Consider the following 20,292-nt stretch of genomic DNA (forward strand, 5'->3'; position numbering starts at 1 on the left):
AAATTTTGGTTCTGATATGTAACGAGTCTCATGGGGCCAGTATACACGTGGGATCATTGTCTGAAACCTCCAGAGCTGCGTCTGAAAGTTTTTGTAACATTTCAAAACCAACAATTCAACAAGCAACATATCGTACAAAGTGCTTATTTTCAAGCAGACCATGTCCTTCACATGGTGACTACAGACTTTTATAAATGTGCTTGTTGTTGTTATATAACTCACTTTGTGGGTAAGGTTAGGTTACCACAGTAGATTGCACGCCTACAGACGTGTGTCATATTGTTTGATGGGAAAGGGGAAATACCGGGTGCTTTGCCAAAAGCAACAGCATATCTAGAAAGACAAACAGCCCATTCATTTTTTCCTACCGTATTTCAGATGGTATATCCTGAATGAGCTGTTTCCTAACAATAGCCCACATAGTTTCCCATTAAAAATAATGACTTTTTATTATCTGGTATGTTTCAGTTTCTCAGTCTGTGCTCACCAAAATAATGTTAGATTGGACCCATCTCTGTACCAACGTAGAGGACAGTTTGGGTTTCTTTAAAGTTTAGACCATTTTATTAGATGTTTCACATCTGCTCAAAACAAGAAGCCTAAATTGACAAAATATTCATAATGTCATTCCCTCCATGTGTGGTGGGGTTGAACTTTGGCTCTCCCTGAGAAGTCACTCGCTTGTGTTTATCCAGACTCAGCGGGTGAGAGCAGCGGTGCTAAAGTCACACCTCAGGCCACTAAAACAGAGTCTGGATATGAGGCCCCCAACATCAGGTGTCCAACAGAGAATCTGACGTGCCAAAGTTCTCACACAGGACGACCATAAAGGAATCTTAATTGGACCCCGTCCCTCCTTTGAAGGCAAGATCAGTCAAAGTCTGATTAACTATCTCAATTTCTAAATTCAGTAGATCCCAGTTTCTGTCACACTCCACCAGTTTATCTGATTATAGTAAACTAGAGAGAAGAGGACTGTTTTTATTTAGATGTAACAGATATGACAGACTTACAAACATAATCACACACTGTGAATGTCGGGGTTCTTACGTTGATATGATCTTTTTTCATCATCTATTTTTACTTCAACTTTATGGAAAAAAAACTAAACAAAGAAGTCAGCATTAAGACTACCTATAGGCATGTGTTGTGGTGACATGTCAGACATGGTTTAGAATTTCCGAGGAACTCTGCTGACGTCTTAACTATTAAAATGAGAGATAGAAAAAAAAACTGGGTGAAACTGCTACAGTCTCACTGCTTAGATTAATACCAAATATCTACTGCAGATATTGTACTAACCTTTTAATATACTTTTTAGATTTTCTTAGTCTAATCTATCTGACTTAATATATACTGCGCATAATTAAAGGAATACATACATTGTAGGAATTTAAAGGGATACAGAACTTACACTGATAAAAGCAGCATAATTATATAATGGGGTCATGTTTGATGCTGTCAGAGGTGTTGATTCAACTAGTTTTTAATGTTGTCAAGCACATTTTTACAGTAACTTGTTAAGTGGTTTTTTTAGTGTTCAGGATGTAATTTTGTGAATACTGTTTGAGTCTAAAAACAGAGCAGCTTTAACATCACATCATTGAACAGCGTATACTCAGCATATAGTATATTATAGTTAAGGTTATATTCTGTTTATTTTTTATATATGAATTGAGTTGTTTAGTTACTGTATATAATTTATCCTTTAATCGCATTTGTTTCTTTTACTTACCTCATTGTTTTTTTATTTTGATTCATGTCAAGTGGCTACTCTAAACCTTTAATTTCTATCTATCTATCTATCTATCTATCTATCTATCTATCTATCTGCCATCAGGCACACATCTTGTGTTTGTGTTTTTGAGCATTAAAGCCTTCAGTTTTATTGTTACTGTGAAGAACATAAGGTAAATATGATCAGTACAGTCATAGTTTCAATGAGGTTGACAGATTTTCCATTGCAGGCCCAGTCTTATCTTAAGCAGCATGTCAGACGGTGTATGGGCTTCTTGCAGAAGGTGCAAAGGTCCAGTTGACACAAAAGTCCAGACAGGGTGACAGCATCTCCGTGACCTGATAAGGGTTGTACAGAGACTGACACCAGGAGGAAAGAGGAGAGGCTCCAGTAGTAGGAATGCTGAGAGGATGAAGAGAAGGAACTGACCGCTCCCCCCCCGGATCAGCTGCAGCAGCTCCTCCAGAGAGGGTGACAGCATCTCCACGACCTGATAAGGGCAGCAGCTCCTCCAGGGTGAGCACATTCATCTGGACAGGTTGTAAACTCATTAGCATCTTCATAGCAGCCGAAGTGACTCACAGCTACTGTAAGCAGAAACCAATACAAGCACATATTACATGTAGAGTAATAATCCAACCAAAATCTAACTTTCAGTTTCCTTCTCTTGAAAGTTGGGTGTAAAAAGTTGGCAGTTTTGTCTTTCATAGAGAAGGATGCTCGATGCTGGTCTCCTGGTTATTCCTTCAGTTAACAAAAAGTCAGCTGGCTTCAGAGTATTTGCCTACCGTGCCCCTTATCTCTAGAATGGTCTTCTATTACATGTCAAGAAGTACGTTCTGTTGATATCTTTAAATCAAGACTGAAAACCTTCCTTTATTCACTTCATGACAGCCTCCCCTAAAACTTAGCCGGGCCCATCACCTTTTAACATCCATTTAACATTGATGTTTTTAATGTGGTTGTTTCACTTTTGATTTTATTATTGTAAATTGATTGCTGTATGTTTCATCCTATGTATTCTTTTTAACTGTAAAGTGTATTGGGACCATGCTGCATGGTGATTCTGCACTTTAAATAAAATTGATTGATTGATTGAGAAGAGTCAGTGGATTCAAACAGTAACGGGGACAGATAGTCAATAGAAACTCCTGCAGCATAATCCAGTTCTCTGCTGTCCTTCCTGCTCCTTATGGTCCAAAGAGTCTTATTGTTCTTTTATTAGTCTTTTTATTTTACTGGTAAATACACCACTTCTTCAAACCCTCTGGAAACTTCTAAGCTCTGCTGGAAACTTCCTGTTATTAGTCATATTTTACTGATATCATAAATGTTAATAACATACAGAGCATATGAATGGACAGCAGAGAAGTGGATCATGTCGCAGGAACGTTTTGAGATTATTCTGACAAGATTTTTGTCACAATTAGAATTTGTCGTAACCAATGTGATTTGATGGTCTTCTCCGTGAAGATGGGAACAATATATATGTATATATATATATATATATATATATATATATATATATTTTTTTTTTTTTTAACAGCCATCAATTGTGTTTGATTTGGGTGGAATATCATTTTAACAGCAAGGTTGTGGAGCTTGCATTCAAATAATACAGTTCCATGTTTTTTTAATTACATTTTTGCAGGTTTTTACATTACAAGTTATCAATTTTGTCACTTATTTCATTCATCCTGCCACATTTATACAACTTTTGCTTTTGACATAACCAAGAAAATAAAGAAAAGGTTCTGCGGTACTCTTATTTTACTGTTCCACTCCATCTATTTCCATGACCCATTAACTCCAGTTTCTTTTAAATTCCTCTTCGCTGTTTTTCAACTAATAAGTGATTCTTTCCATTTCTTTGATCTCTTTGACTGTTAATTTCCAGGTGTTAATAGATGGTGGTTTAACGGCCAGCCAGTTCTGTGTAATTTGTTTTAATGCGGCTAAGCAAATTATTGAATACAGATATTTATCTCCTTCCCTCTCTATTTCTAGTGGAATGCTACCTGATATAATATTGGATGATTTAACAGCCTCTTTAAATGGAAAATATTCGTGACCTTGTCCTGAACTGCCCCCAAAACCCTTTCAGCATTCGGCGCCCTGTCTGATCGACTATATTTTGATATAATTTGGGTGTTAGGAAAAGCCTCATGTTAATTTTCTAAGCAAATTCTTTCCAATATTTTGATTGTGTTGTCTTAAAAACTCTTTTACATACTTCTTTCCAATCTTCTTCGGAAATTGTTGTTGTCAGTTTCGTTTCCCGATTCTCTTTGGTGTTGTCCACATTTACCTTTGTTTCCTGTAGGATTTTGTACAGTTTTGAGATTTTACTATTTTCACTTTTTCTATTTTTGTTAATGAATTCCAGTAACCCATGAATTATCTGACTCTGTTCTTCTTTCTGCTGTTTCATGAGACAGCTCCTTATTTGTAAATATTTAAAGAAATGTTTGTTACCTATATTAAATTTAGTTGCTATTGTTTCAAATGATATTATTTGTAATCATCTGTAAATACACTTACAATCCCTTTCCTGCCCATTTGTCTAGTAATTTATCCATTTTATTAGGCAAAAAAATCTGGATCATTTGCTATCAAATACAAGCATTAAGCAAAAATGTACAGTTCCATGTTGTCTCATAAAATCTGCAATAAATAACATAATCCAGAGCAACTGAGAGAAAACTAAAAATGATAAAGTTTTGGAAATTTGCAAACTTATTTTCTCCTCTGACATCTGACATCATGTTAACTGTGACCTTAACATTTCACAGATATCTGCAACCAACATTGGTCTTTACAATATCCATTCTTTAGTATAGCAAAGCTTCACACTAACACACACACACAGATGTATCTCCATGTGCTGCCCTCAGAATGTAGTATAAAACCAGCTGTATCTGCAGTCCTAGTCGTCAGTTATTTGTCCCATTCAAACCCGTGGGTATTTTGCATTGTGTGTATTTGGCCTGCGTTTGTGTTTTTGGGTGAGTGGGAGTTCATAGGTTCAAGCGTGTGCAGAGGCAGCCACAGGTGTGAATGCCATGTGACTGAGGTCAAGAAGGGTAAAGTGAGAGTGTTCAGCTGTCTGCTTAGATCACAGTGAAAGAGGAGAATGTTGGGAAGGTACCAAGCAACAGTGTATAGTGAGCCTAGCAACACAACCTTTAGTGTGTGTGTGTTTGTGTGTGTTTTCATCGGGTATTTAGCTGCTTCTCCAATCCAGAATGACATGTGGTGGGTCCAGTGAGACACATACTGGAAATGCAGGGATAAAACCTGCTGTTTTAAGTTACAGGATGTGTTTAAGATTTTGTCCCAGCTACTGTGTGTTTGCGTGTGTGTGTGTGACAAAAACTACTTTTGGTGACAAATTTCAGACTAAAGACCAGTCCCATTGGGGACAAAAGCCATGTCCCTAGTGGTCAGTGGTTAAGGTCGGGTTAAGTCTCCAGAAAATGAATGTAAGTCTATGTAATGTCCCCAAAGGTGACCTAGGTCAATGTGTGTGTGTGTGTGTGTGCCTTTGAGACATTATCACATCTGAAAACATCTTTATTTAATTTTTTACAGTGTATTGCTCCATTTCGCAATAGTGCAAAATTCAATATTTTAAAGTTCCTCATAAATAACAAACATATCATAAATAAACAATTATCACCACGTTAAACACAAACTAAACAGAAGCTATAGTCACATTGAAATTGCACAAATGGATTCAAGATAACTTGAGCAATCTTTCTATTTACAGTCCCACAAAAGTCTCCATTAGACAATCACAGCTCCTATTCTACTGGGTCCGCTCAAACACATAATGGAAAGTATGATAGATTTACATAAACAGAACCGGATCAACAAAATCCTTCAAAAAAAGGAAAAAAAAAAGGCAACTTCTCAGAAGTTTAAAATGGTATCACTGCACTACACATGAAATGATGGTTATTGACTCACAGTTGAGTCAAAAAGACAAAAGTGATCCATTTGTTTTAGACAATGCACGTTCAGTGGCAACATTATGAAATCGCCCACTGCAGGTTGTACAGTCAGTATATTTGTGGTTAATTATACAGTTGTCACATTTATGGTTCAATAAGAGTTGGATCCTGTTCAACAATGAGGAATCATATCAAGAAACCACAATTAACTGCTGTGAAAGGGAATACGACAGCACCAAGTATCAACAGCATCACTCATTCAGTGTTACTATACTGTAGGTAAATCAGTACTTGCGGCTCTTATGTAATTTTAAACTGTCATGGATCATATCCACCTTCATGTCCTTCAACAAATAACTGAGAAGTAGGATTAAAGACAATATTGTCTGTTGATTGACTGATCAACAGGTTTGAAAGAAACTAAAGCCTTTTTCACAAATGTAGCAGACATATAAGGTACAGTATCACGTGAGGTCATGCTTGTGGCAGTGAGGAAACATTACCAAACACAAATGAAATGCTGCATATCAAATGCAACAGTCAGTCCTCTTAACCAGGAGAAACTCACAAATGCACACAAACCTTCCCTCTCACACGTAGACATTCTCTTAGTCATCTCCATTGATGACATGCACATCACACACCTAAATAAATATATTAAAACACTCTTAAATAGGCATAGGTCTCATCTGTTTCTTTCTCTAAGCATCTTTAAAATGAAATATATTAGAATTTATACATCTTTATAAATACATATAGTTCAACATAATTATTCTCTGTTTTTATAAAAAAGGTTTCAAACTCATTTACAGTTGTGAGGGCCTGGTTTCTCTATGTTGGTGTCCATGCTCTCCTGCAGCGTGGGAAGGATTTATAACATTACCTGTTACTACCACCTAGTGTGGTATAGCAGCACTACCACATTTTATCCTCCAGTTGGGAGTCAATGCCAGTATGTAAACATGCATGGTACAACCAGTCAAAAGCTACATTCCAAAAGTAAAATCATTCATTTTCTCTTTTTTTTTTTTTTATACACATTATTGCAAAAAATCCTGACATCAAAAAGAAAAATCTTTCAGAGGACGACAACATCAAACCAAAAACATTTACATTACGCATGACAGAATTCAGTGTCCACCAAGTTTCACGTTTAGTGTGTCAAACACTGGAGTGGTGGGTGGGGGGGAAATGAGGCTCGGGGGGGAAATAATGGTCACACGTCTTGATCCAGGAATATCTGTACTCTGTAAAGAGAGGGAGCTGGTATCTGTCGGGTGGAGCTGTACAGCGGAGTTTCAGGCATCCAGGTTAGATACAGTCCAGTCCAGAATTAACCGCAAAACTTGGCAAAAAGCAGCCAGAGCACGAAATCAGAAATATAAAAAGTTTAAGGGGAAAAATAACAGAAGATAATTCTAAAAAAAGGATGGTTAGCAGAATTATTGCCTTTTTTTGCATTTTTTGAAAAGCCAATAGAGTGAGTAAACTCATTTTGGTCTACCGTATATGTCACCTATCAACACTGGTGTGTTTATAGTGCTATCTGGGCTTCAATTACACTGAATTTAAGAGCTCAATGGATTTTTAAGGAAGCATCTGATGTGTTAAAAAATGAAGAGTTACTTGTGGAACATTTCTTTTGAGATTTTTGTAGATTTTTAGATTTTTTTTTTTATTGCTGCGATAGGCCAAATCTTCACCAAGGGTGCCACTGATTCTGGAGGGTGCTGTATATTCACCAAGCCTCAATCACACCTGCCCTCTGTCTCCTCTCTCCCCTCCATTCATGTATCTTGTCCGTTCCCGTCTCTCTCTCTTCCTCCTCTCCCTCTCAAACAGAGCAATTGCGTCTCTTCCCAGAGCCAGTCTGGGATGTAGCAGCAGAGGCTGAGGTCAGCCAAGCAGTGACCCCGTGTCAAAGGCTGGTGGAAGACACCGAGAGGGTGGGCGAGGAGGGCGGCGGGAAGTTCAGCAGCTCCAGCACAGCCACGCCCACGCTGCTGCGCCGCGTGAACATGCAGGAGGCCGCGACCCATTTGTTGCTGCGCGGGTTGTACTTCTCGATGGAGTTGAGACTGGAGCTGCCATCGTTACCTCCCACTGCGTATAACCAGCCATCCATAGCCACCAGGTCATGGGTGCTCCTGGAGGGAAAAAGAAACCAGTTCAAAATACCTGGATTGTGAACTTCTAGTTTTAGTTTTTAATGACTATGATTTTAACACTAACTGACAAGAAGAGTGAGCCCCTCACGCCACACAGTTGTGGACTGGACACAGTTGTGGACTGGACACAGTGCCGTAAATACAAATTTAGCACAGCAGAAGGACCAGTGGGAAAAAAAGATACATTTTTCCTCTGTTAAGGCACGTAGATTTAAGTCTGAACTAGAAATACCCCTTTTAGGTTGTATGTCTCCGCCAACCAGTCAAGTTACAGTTTACGTCCATGTCCATCCAGACTCTTACAGAGGAGTACAGATGACTGACAGAGAGCTTCGTCACATGGTGCAACGATAATCACCTGAAGCTCAATATCAGCAAAACCAATGGGCTTGTGGTGGACTACCAGAGGAACAGGAGGCCCCCCGTCCTAGCTTTCATCCAGTGAGAGGAAATGAAGAGGGTGAACTCATATAAGTACTTTGGGAAAGCAAAATGCAAAGAAGCTACAAATTCTAAAACGTAGATGCTTCACACACGCCTTCATCTTTTTAATCTGTACAATGTTTTATTCAGATTTAACGATTTAATAGTGTATGAAGATTTTCAATCAACATTTTTATATCATTGTCAAGATACAGCAAGATAATTTGGGCCAAGATAACTGTAATTATTTCACACTGGCACGTGTCTGAAGTAGAGGAGCGATAGATTAGTAGTAAATACAGTGTGATGTTCTGGACTGTGTAAATGGAGCCTCTCAGCAACTGAACAAGAAAAGTGCTCAAAGTCACACAGCTGATAAAAATCCAGGGTTTATTCATGAACTTGCACAGTCAACTGTCTTCAGGTTTCCCTGCTCCCACAGTATACTGACTCACACACAAGCAAGTGTGTGTCTGAGTGTGTGTGTTTGTCAAGGTCTGAGGAACAAGTAAATTTGCTGATGTTTCCACAAATTCAAAACTGCTACATCTCTAAATCTCACTACTTGATGCCGATCTTGTATCAATACAATACTGTGAGGGTGTGTGTGCGCACGACTGTTTGCACCCACAAAACAAGTATCATCTTCTAAGAAAAGACTAAGAAAGACTGTTGTGGAAAAGGGGTGGTTTGACATTTATGCAGTTAGGGAGAGATCAAAATGCCCCAAATCCCACAGTGGGAAGAGTGAAGATTTTCCACAGAGCAAAATAATCACATGGCAACCCTTCTGACAAGACGGCACAACAGTTTTGTTTTTTAGCTTTTTTGAAAAGGAGATTTAATTTGAGGCTGATGCATTTTAGCATCACTCATCACTGAGTTGGAATAGTACAACCGGGCCGTCCTGATGGCTCAGTTCTCTAAGGTGTGTCACTTTACTTAAATTTCCTGGATCCACATCAGGTCCCTTGTCATATGTCACCTCCTCTCCCATCTTTTCTCCATCAGTATCAGTATCATATGAACAAATTAAAAATACTAGTTGGTGAAACTAGTCTAAAAGTTGTGTAAAAATGTGTTGCGTTTTGTGCACATGTAATAGAAGTTGCGAGTCTTTCTTACTCATACAAATAAAGCAGGGTCTTGTAATGAGTCATGTAACAGTACCATAAAGTATATTTTAACTTAGTAAATAGCGCTTCAGTCTTAGATGCTTCTTTACTCACTCTGGTGGTTCTCATTAGAAATTTTTGCTGATGCAAATCACTGTGTTCAATTTTGTTCAAAATTCATAGTCACTGGCTGTGTAGTTTGTTAACTCTTTTCCTGAGCTAAGTCGTCACATCACTGTTCAAATGCACCTCAGTATCTATGTCAGTAAGTGAACACATCACTGTTCATATGGTCCGATATGATTCTGATGATCTTCAATTCAGTAGTACGTTCAGCGCTGATTCTTGTTCAAGCTGTCACATTCAGTTCAGCACAAAACTAGTCTATACAAGCACTGCACATGAGGTTAGTAGCTCAGCAGTCTATTATGTACGAAACAGTTATCAGATTAGGATTGTTTCTGTAGTTTTTGCTGTCTTTTAATAAGCCTCAACAAGGAAGAAATGTATTGTGAATCAAATATTAGTCTGTACATCTACAACAAGGGGTCTTTCCGGTCAAACATTTCTCGCCTGAAGAGCTAATGTCTGCTCTCTCATGTTTAAATCAAGTTCTGGCAGTTAGAAATTTTGTATTTGCCGTATTGTTCACAGTGGGTAGAGTTCATTTCACTTCTGTCCTTATTATACTATAACAGTTCTGAAGGACATACTTCTACTGTGTCTGTTCTGTTTGTGCTACTGTGACCTCTGACTGCAGACTAACCTGCGTATGTTCATTGGGGCCACTCCCTCCCAGGTGTTGGTCTTGGGGCTGAACCGTTCCACAGAGTTCAGGCAGCTGGTGCCGTCATTTCCTCCTGCGACATACAGCATACCGTCCAGCACGGCCACCCCGGCGCTGCTGCGCCGACTCAGCATGTTGGCGATGGCTGTCCATGTGTTACTCTGTTCATCCAATCACAATGCAGAGCATGGGACACATTTAGATTCACCCATAATGTTTTTTTCTTCCACATTCATTTGATGTAAACCTGGCAACAGACAAGTTTCTTTGATGATAAATTTAACAGCATACACTTTACCTGGGGCTCATATTTCTCCACTGTTGCGAGATGTGAGGAGCTGTCGTAACCTCCCACTGCATACAAGCTGCCATCTGGAGGGGAAAAGGGAGTAAACGCTCACAATGTAAATATTAGCAGTCAGATACCAAGGTAGCAACTCCCTCTTGATTTCAGACATTAAAATGTAGACAGTGAAACATAAACACACAGTGGAACAGCATCTACTTAATAGTATGTTTGTTCCTAGTTCCTACCCAGAGTTGCTACTCGGACATATCTCCTTCGGGTGCTCATGGCAGCAATTGAGGTCCATGTACTGGTCAGAGGGTCATAACGCTCTGCACTGTAAGAGGAGAAAAAGACTTACTTATAGTGACACTCAAATATTGTCCTATTTAGATAAAATATCTTTGAGACCTGGCCTCGAAAATAGCATCAGAACACACAAAACTGCAAGAAGATACAACAACATACTAAATCTGACTGAAAAGTATCAAGATGTTCGGCATTAATCACTAAAACATCGGTCTGTGTGTACCTGTTGAGGCAAGAAGCTCCATCATAACCTCCAGCAGCATACAGCAGGCCATGCAGGACCGCTACACCCAAACAGCTCCTCCGTGTTCCCATGGAAACCTCAGGTTGCCATGAGTTAGTGATGGGGTCATACGACTCCACAGTTGCAAGGTCTGAGGTTCCATCATACCTGCGGAGATTTGGACAAATGAATCAGAAATGTCCTTTTAATGACTGGTGCTGAAGTGTCAGTATGTGTCAGCTTTGACTGATCTCTGAATAAAAATGCAATAAATAGCAACGGGGGAAAAAGGCATTTTGCACAGACGAAAGACCTGAAACTGATGAGACTGTTTGTTTTTGCATTGCATTTTACATGTAAATCATTTATATATTCCACCTGCCAAAGCTTCCTCCTTACAACAGTGAGGTTGTAATTTAAGTAAATAACTGAGTAATATGTGTATGAGTAAGAGATGCGAGCTAAGGTTCCAGATAAGGTTAACTCGTTTTGAGGTCAAAGGTCAACATTGTGCTTCTCATCGCTCACCCTCCAACAGCATAGAGTCTGTTCCCAATGGCTGCCACGCCCACCCGCGCCCGCCGAGTGGACATGGATGCCACCATGTGCCAGCGGTCTGTCCTGGTGTCATATGCCTCGCAGTCTCCATGGATGGCAAACAGGCTGCCACCACCTGGGACACACACACACACACGACAAAATGCTTAAAACATGAAAATATACAGTGATGTTATGAGCATGCAGACATTTTTGGCCAATGTTGGCCATCATTTTAGAGAACTGTTTCCAAGTTGTAGGTTAATTCTGGCTTAAATCCAGGTTCACTCAGTAGTGGATCAAATTTCAGCCTCTACTGCAGTTAAGGAATGGCTTTTATTCTGATACTGATATCTGAATAAATGGTATATCTGTACTTGATATACTGTTTGAACAAGTGTGCTGTAATTGCAAATGCAGGTTTTTATGCAACATTCAACTTCAATTGTATTTACATCTCATTAAGTTGTGAGACAACAAACTATGAAACACTAAACTAAGTTAGATACAACAAGGAAAAAAACATTACTGATCTAGCTACGACAGAAAAGCAGTTGTTCATTGTTCATTTTGTTCAGCTTTAACAGTCAAAGAAGTTCAAACACATGTGTTACTTGACTGCAAAGCATCCATTAAGACCTGGAATACATTTAAGCTATCAGACATTTCTAGAGAAACCCCAGACAATATCTAATCTCATGATATCAGTATTGTTATCTCATGACTGTAAAAATGCTTCGTGAGTGACATGAGAAGCTAAAGTTAATTCATGTGTAGCTAAAGTGTACCCTGATGGGTACCTTCAGGGACACACTGACCAACGGCGAAGAGCACAGGGCTGGCGCCCTCACAGCGTCGTGGGCGCGTTCTGCTGTTGCTGAGGACTCCCCTCTGCTCAGGCATCAGGTGGTACTTGAGGGCCTCGATCAGCAGGTCCTTGCATTCCGAGTGGTGACGCACCAGCAGCTCTGTATCCACGTTGCTCATCAGGAAGTCTCGCCTCAGCAGCGGCAGCCGCACACACTTCATCAACTAACAGGGGCAGAGGGAAGGTGGGTGGTGAATTGGGGCCAGAACGACATGTGATGGAAATGCAATAGAGACTGTGTCAGAGGGATTTTGGGTAACCGTATGTTCAAGTTCGAAAAACAAATCAGTGCTAAGAGATCATCTTGGGTGAGGTGAGATGAGTCTTACCCAAGGCACATGTTGCCTGCGTCCATCTATATCATGTTTCACCCAGCTCAACACGGCTCGGTACACTTCCTCTTCAGATGGCACATTGAGATTGTCACTGGAGATCAAGTCCAGGACCTGGATGGAGAGAAGAGAGCACATGAGCAGAGAGACATTTCATATAATAACTTACAAGAACGACTTAGAAGCATTTGCTTCTTAAAAAAATAATGAATACACATTGCCAATCTGTTCACTTAAATACTTTACATATACTCTTCACATCTTGAGCTACACAGTTAGTCTTCATTTCATCTGACAGTGAAAGCCGCCTCATCAAACACATCAACACAGGAAGTAAAGCCACAGATAATATTAGTTCCTGCATGATGTCGTACCTGACTTTGTCTAGTGAACTGTCACCTCTCTTCCTTCCTCTCTTCTCCTCCCTGCCATGATTTGTATCATGTTGACAACAACCCATATATTCTGTGCTGGTGAAGTCGAGCGCGGTGTATTTGATGTAGTTGGTAGTTCAGTGTGTCGTGATGCCAGAAAACTAAGTTTGAACACTTTCAAAATGTATTTGTGTAAAAATGATTTGGATGGGGAGGAGTAGTGGCATATTACGCAACTGAATGCTTCCACTCGCATGATGGGTAACGAAAGAAGTATTCTGTTGGTATCAGTATCACTTTAAGGGTACTGGTATTGGTATTGGTATTGGTCTTGGTATCATAATTTTTTAAACGATACCCAGTCGTAGTCTTTGGCGTTTCAAAATGACACCTGTCGAATTGAATCAATCAGTGAAAAATAAAAGTGAAACAATATTATTTGAGGTTCGATTTTAACTGAGTATTCACACATAATTCCTTGTGAGCTATATAAAGGTCTGTTTAGTGCGTAGTGGTGCCATGATATATTTAAGTTACCACGTATGTGTATGTGTGTGCGACTGTGGCACAACGAGTGCTGCAGTCTGAGTGGCTGGCTGGCACCGTTCCCAGATCATCCTAAAGCTGGCAGGTCTGGGTGGGGCCAGAGCAGCCAGCTGCTGCCTTGCCCGACCTGATCAGGGCAACAGTTAGCAGCCTCCCAGGAACAGCCTCCACTAATCCACTGTCACACAGAGAAATACTGCTGCTGCTGCTGCCCCTGCCCCACTCTGCAGTTTCCTTTACCTCTGCATGCACATACCGCATCACAGTAACTCAAACAAAGTGTGTGCGGAGATGTAAAGGAAAAGGGGCTGAGTTTACGAACTAACAGCCCTTGTAGTATGGCAGCAGAAATATGAATAAAAAGACATTTCATCTGCGCGAAGACGCTTAAGATGTCTGTATACATTACACACATAGTAATTAGGATGCATTCATCCTGTCTTCTTTAATGATGTCATGCATGTGATGCTACATCCATGAAGCATCACCAAAGCCGGCTAGTCACAATCCTGCCATGCCCTGCCACTTCCTTCACAGCACATGGAAAGAAATATGGGGCATATTTCACAGCTCTGTGAGCTCAGCCAGTACATAAATCCAGATCTGGTGCAGATTTGTGACACACAGGCACAGAACAGCTGCTGACAGAACGGGGCGGTAAGCCAAACGAAAGAGAGGGACAGAAGAAAAGAAATAAAGAAAAGAAAATTGTCTATTTTTAATTTCTGCCTTTATGCGGCTTAACTTTCAGTGTTTTAACGGACTCTGCCCACACACTCACATTGCAGATTCAGTCTCAGGGCTTTGAGGGCCACAGACAGAGACAGCAAAGCTTGGCATTTTACTCTTACGGAGCACAATCTCTTTAGTGCTGTGGGGATTGATCCTCCGAGAGGTGAGAAGATAATGGGAAAGTGATGTTGGCAGCTGTTTGTTACTTCTCTCCGCTGCCACTTTGTGACCTGGCGAGGCTCAACAGACAATTGTTGGGAACAGACGCCATTTCACATAAGAGATGATCATGTTCTCTCTTTTAATCACACATCAATGTGAATCCTCCAATACCTGGCTGGAGGAACTAAGCACCTGCTGTGCCGATAGATGTCTGATATTGTTAAGCTCATTTAAAAAGGCAAAACATTACAAAATCACAGGCCTGTTTAACAATCCTGTGTGTTGAATTTAGGTTGTGGGACCTCCCTGTTTAAATTTGGATCACAGACTGTGCCTACATTATTTCTTTAACCTTTATTTATCTAGGGGAACAATTGCTCTCTTTTTCAGGAACGCCCTGCTCAACACAAATTCCCACTAAAGGGCTGCCAGCATGACCACAGCCTGATCTGTTGGCCACTGGGCAGCTCTGTGGAGCAACTGGCAATCAAGGTAGAAACCTCCTGGCTGCTGCTGCCCCACTTCATAGTAAACACTGAATTAGCTAGCCTGAAAACATTGGATGACTATAGTGACAGTAAAATATTCAAACCAAAAAAAACAAACCCCTATTGATAGCTAAGAGAAGTAAGCAACACTGTTAGCTCTAAAAACAATACAGCAACTGTGAAAATGTAACCAGCTTTGCATAATAACCACTTTCCAGGACAGGAACCATAGCGTTGCCACTGCTGAGCCCAGCTGATGAATAAGTGATAGTTTGAGGCTGAGGTGATGTGCCAGATAAAGTAGTCCATGGCGGCGCAGTGAAATGACAAAATCGCAAGAGACAGTGACTGACGCAGCTAGCCGAGGAAGAAGAGCGTTCTTTCTAATGAGTGTTATAAACACAATGGCATGCTCATGGCCACTTTCCTTTGGGAGTCTCCGTGGTGAAAAACATGTCTGGTGTGGAAACAGGCAGCTGTGCTCCTATTGGTGAGGACAAGGTGATGAAAAATATGCAGCAACAGATTTAAGAGCTTCACAGTACTGTGTTCATCTTTGTGTTTTCTTTAGTATATTTCTAACGACTGGGGGGATTGACTAAGTTGAGCAAGCAAAGTGTAGTAAGCAGCAACTTGTTAAGCCAATAATTGTCATGAATTCATAATGAATTACATTTTTAAAGTAATGGCTCAACTGTTGTCACAGACACAGACAAGTAAACACAGACCAGGCCTGATCAGGAAATGTTTTTGTCTACTTGGCAGCGGCTTTTATATTGAATAAAAGTGTTCTACTTTTACACGCAAGTTCCCAGTAGTGACTGTGTACAAGAACACTGCCAGATCTCAAGGTGAGAAAATTACCAGCACTGAGGTAGCAATTACTAGTAGAGAGATTTACCAACAATTGTTTATTTTCCACCATGAATATACCACCCATTAAAACTGCTTTAAAAGCCAGCAGAGGACAGGAAATAAATCAGTCCTACCTGTTTCAGTGGCAGCAGCATGAACTCCTCTGTCTTGGACACCTCCACAAAGTGCTGCAGGACATACTTGTGCGCTGACTTGAGCAGGTCGCTGCAGGAGTGTGTGTCAGCAAAGCCTCGGATGCCCAGGCAGTTGGAGGGGTCCAGCTGGCTGAGGAGGAACTTACAGCAGGCGTCCCGCACCCCGTTGAGCTGCAGCAGGCTCGCTGCTGGAAGCAACGTCTAGGAAGTGTGCAATTACAGGTCTGTTGTACTTTGTGTCTTTTTAAGATGAATCAGAATGAAATTAAAAAAGTCTAGTTTGACCGTCTTGTCTGAAATTACCTGCACGTTGCCCTCTCCGACCACAATCTCTGCTGTGTAGGCATACTGGACCAGCTGCTCCAAAGCCTGGGGGTCGATGTCATGTAGGGTCACATGGGTCTGCCGACTCTCCGACATCTCATCTGCATGACCGCACAGGATGAGACCTGTTACTTTTTTCCTACAAGTTATAACTACTAAAACTCCAGCTGATCTAATTACCTCCTTCAATCATTCTGACACATGGCAGCTCCAAATGTATACAGTGCTGCTGCCAAATGTCAGCACAGCTCATTTGCTGCTGTCTGTTTAATCAGTTGTTTTAAATATTGAGGTTTTTGGAATTCCTGTTTTTAAAGTATAGAGTAAACTCTTGCCCAACATGAGTACTCCTGCAGAGACTTGGTGTCAGGAAGTTCAACATCATCAGTCAAATGTTCCATCTCCTATCAGTTACAAGAAATCATAAACACAACAACTGCAGAGGAGCTGTAATTTTGCTGTTTGTATGATCGTGAAAGATCAGCTGATTCAGCTAAAATGGGCTAATTAGGGACTGGGTCAGATGAGAGGAAGACTAGCAGACTGTCTGGAGACACAATGTACCCTCAGAAAGGTCTAGTGTCTGGAGGAAATCAGAGACACACACCTCATCTGACCACCTGTGCCCCAGACAGGAAGAGGGGGAAGGAAATGATGATGCTGAAAGGATGAGATGAGCTGTTGTGTCATCAAACTCTGAGCAACACAGCAAAATGACGCACAGTTTGATGTTAAAAGTTTGAAATGTCCAAGGCTTCACGGATTTCGGGTATAAAAGCACGAATCGAAGTGAAATGAGGCGCCGTGTTTAGGGATGAAGCTGGACAACGTGGACTGAACTTACTGGTAAACATAGCGTGGAAATAGGGGCTGCAAGATGCCAACACCACTTTGTGCGCCTTGATTTCTTTGTTGGAGACATGGAGCACGATGTCACACAGCAGGCCGCGCTGTCGCATCCTGTTCATGGACACGAAAGAGTCGTGGTAGTGGCGCTTTGAGTTGTGCGAGATGCTGTGGCCGTCACGGTTGAGCAGCTGCATGCCCCCCTCCATCATGGTGCCTGATGTGGCGGTCGCGGGCTCTTGCCTGTGCCGCGCTCTGGGCAACTGGAACATGGAGAAAATCATTTTCATGTCAGTTAATACCGATGTCATTAACCTATAAAAATATCTTTTGTCATCAGGAAAATCTTCCACCTGAGTGAGCTTACTTTATCTGCTGGCATGCAGGTGTTGGGGCAGGTGTCCTGAGTAATCATCGTACCTTTATTTATTGTTACAGTACTCATCCTGACGGCTATGACAGGAGGCCTACCAGCATGACGGAAAGCTCAGTACAACTATTATGTGTAGTAGGTTGACTGGCCTGATTATTTGACATTCACTGTCAACGCGGATTAAATCTCATTATGACAACAGGGAGAGTGTCAAAAGATGGACATTATTCCTTAAACTGGAGTCAAATCAATGCAGTCTCCGTCTCTTGGACTGTCCTTTCTAATTTAATTAGTAATTTCTCCTGTCTAGCAAGTGTAATTGCACCAGAATTAGCTGTGAAACCCCCCCCCCCTTCACCTCACCCCGGCTGCAGCCTCGGGTAGGAAGGGTGGGAGGAGAGAAGGATGTAGTCTGAGTTGGCCTTTTCCTTTGTACTCTCATCCGCCCTCCTTTTGGATGGAGAACACACTTCACAGTGTTGCATAACCATCGTCACGCGGCATCTTAGAAGTTGTTTTCTGATGAATATTCAGAATGCACTTAAGCAAACTACTGTAGGAAGTAAATTAGAAAGGCCTTAAACAGACTACAGGGAGAAAATACTTTCACTCAAATACATCAGCATAGGAGCAGAAGCTGATTTGGAGAAGTGTCTTATAAAAAGGTACTCCAAACACCTGTCCTTCAGGGATGCTTTACTTTCATTTTTAAATTCATTTTTCATGCTTGTAAATATTGAGGAAGTTTCTGTGACACGTACACAAGCTTATTCTAACAAATAGGCAGTCACCACAACCTCGTCAGAAAAGTATATTGACTGGTTTGAAGTCCAAGAAATGCAGAACTCAAGGCTGAAACAACAACAAACAACATTATCAATTCTGATAAAGTTTAAGACTTTCACGTGTTTTTCCAGTCCAATACATCCGCCACTGAGTATCAGTGCATCATAATGATGTTTCCATCTGTTTCGAGGCACTGTTTCTACAAATACTCCACTGTCCCACTGAGGACCATCTCAAATGTCACCACAGCTGTCTACCGACCAGCTTTGGTTGCCATTTTCCAAAACACAATAGACCACAAAAAAAAAAAAAAACGCACGCACACACACACACACACACACACACACACACACACCATGTTCATGTGTGTGGGAACAATCTGCTCTCCTGCCCAAGGGAATAACATGAGACAATGCTGCAAATTAAGACATGGATACACAGGAGGTTGAGGCAGACATGACAACACAGTTGCCACAGTTAAAACTAAAAGGAGTAAAGCACTTGTCCTGCTAATTCCAGGCTTGTCTCTTAAAATCTTATCTGTCTCTTCTGGTCCCAAACCTTGGCTGGTATCCAAAAAAGGCTCTGTGGCTCCTGGACAGACATGCACAATCTTGTAGTGCTGTAATCTGTTTTGGACAGAAAGATGTTTCTATTCATATATCAGCCTCATTATGTGATCTGAGGAAACCCCAACCCCCACTCCATCTATTTTGAATAACAGCAGCTATCAGCAGCAGCAGCAATAGAAAGAATGAATGTGTAATTTCTTTACCGGTGGTTGTGTTGCGGTTATCGTTGCACACAGTGTCTTCCGCTGTATGATGGCAGATATATCAGCAGCTGTCGCAGTCACGTCGGTTTAAAATTGATACCGGTGTCCGGCTATCGTTTCATATTCTGCCTCAAACATACTAAATATGAAGAAAGCCTCTGTTTTGTGCTGAATGCGGTTGACGTCAATGCAAAAAAAACCCCTGCATGAACGCTAACATCGGTTTCTTAAGGTGGAGCTGTAACTGTCCTGGTTAAAAACAACAACACGACTCATGTTGTTGAAATATGATACCGCAAGGATGAAAAGGGACACATGAAACACACATTAAGTCGTTTCTTCCGCGAAAACCCACACGTTTACAGCGGATGTTCGTTTATAGTTTGACGTGAGACAAAACGACCTTAAGATCCACCTTTTTGTCTGGTCAGAGTCAGGAAGTGCGCTCGATACATTTATCCATGCTAGCGAGAAGGGCGGGGTTTTTCTTTAAATCGCCATGATTGGTCAGAACCTGAACCTTCCCCTCACCTCAGTTAGCCGGGACAACAAATTAAACACACATTTCAGTTTTCAATAATGTGAAGAGCTTAATATAATTTTACACTTTACAAAGCCGTATATACGTGGGAACTGATGCATTCAACATCCTGGTATTCAAACAGGATAAACGTCACAGCTGTTTAATGTACGGTTTATTTATTTATTTTGTGTATGAATGGATTAACCAGATTAGCTAACGTTAGCTCTGTCTGACAGGGATGAGACACTCACCACCAACCGTCGTCGGTGCCGATATGACAGCAGTGATTTCTTCCTGTTTGTAAGCTTGCCCAGTTTTGTGGCTGGTGTTATGTTGCAGACTAGAAAATAAAAAAGACAATCCTTCCCCCTCCCACCGACCTTGTCTCGTGAATGCAGCTGATCATTTAATTTAAAACCTCACGTGCAGCATCACAACACTGCCTGTTCCTGTAAGCACCGCTCTGACGGGGAAATTTCGAGGTTGTCATGAGCGCCGGCCGTTTATTTTGTAAATCCTGAATTAATTATGCGAATGTGTCATTTGGGTGCTGTGATTTACTGTCAGAAGCTACATTAAAAACACACCTGTATTGTCACGTTTAAAAAAAAATC

General features: G+C 41.0%; 1 protein-coding gene across 7 annotated transcripts; it reads right to left on the reverse strand.

The window, feature by feature from the left end:
* Nucleotides 1-5,290: 5,290 nt before the first annotated feature.
* On the reverse strand, nucleotides 5,291-20,097 carry klhl17 (kelch-like family member 17). Of its 7 annotated transcripts, XM_044352358.1 has the most exons (13): nucleotides 19,156-19,922; nucleotides 18,942-19,009; nucleotides 17,220-17,484; nucleotides 16,355-16,476; nucleotides 16,031-16,252; nucleotides 12,737-12,853; nucleotides 12,340-12,571; nucleotides 11,531-11,675; nucleotides 11,003-11,170; nucleotides 10,719-10,807; nucleotides 10,483-10,556; nucleotides 10,164-10,345; nucleotides 5,291-7,838 (listed from the first exon to the last, which is right to left on the reverse strand). In XM_044352358.1, exons 2-13 carry the CDS (start codon nucleotides 18,984-18,986, stop codon nucleotides 7,610-7,612), a joined length of 1,890 nt encoding a protein of 629 aa, XP_044208293.1. In that variant the 5' UTR covers nucleotides 18,987-19,009; nucleotides 19,156-19,922; the 3' UTR covers nucleotides 5,291-7,609. The 7 variants fall into 7 exon arrangements, with proteins under 7 accessions (XP_044208293.1, XP_044208298.1, XP_044208294.1 ...); XM_044352363.1 differs by lacking the exons at nucleotides 18,942-19,009; nucleotides 19,156-19,922 and adding an exon at nucleotides 19,930-20,097 and having other exon boundaries at nucleotides 12,358-12,571; XM_044352359.1 differs by lacking the exons at nucleotides 18,942-19,009; nucleotides 19,156-19,922 and adding an exon at nucleotides 19,930-20,094.
* Between the last annotated feature and the right edge of the window lie 195 nt (nucleotides 20,098-20,292).

This window comes from Thunnus albacares, chromosome 5, assembly GCF_914725855.1.
Source record: "Thunnus albacares chromosome 5, fThuAlb1.1, whole genome shotgun sequence".
In the NCBI taxonomy this organism is placed as follows: Eukaryota; Metazoa; Chordata; class Actinopteri; order Scombriformes; family Scombridae; genus Thunnus; species Thunnus albacares.

What these genes read in the sequence shown, in the direction of transcription:
- klhl17 (XM_044352356.1), bottom strand. Translation starts at nt 17,666, where the DNA reads ATGAGTACTGTAACAATAAATAAAGGTACGATGATTACTCAGGACACC. An exon ending in CCTGCATGCCAGCAGATAAA is followed by an intron (nt 17,485 to 17,588) that starts GTAAGCTCACTC and finishes TCCATGTTCCAG; the next exon opens with TTGCCCAGAGCGCGGCACAG. An exon ending in TTTCCACGCTATGTTTACCA is followed by an intron (nt 16,477 to 17,219) that starts GTAAGTTCAGTC and finishes GCGGTCATGCAG; the next exon opens with ATGAGATGTCGGAGAGTCGG.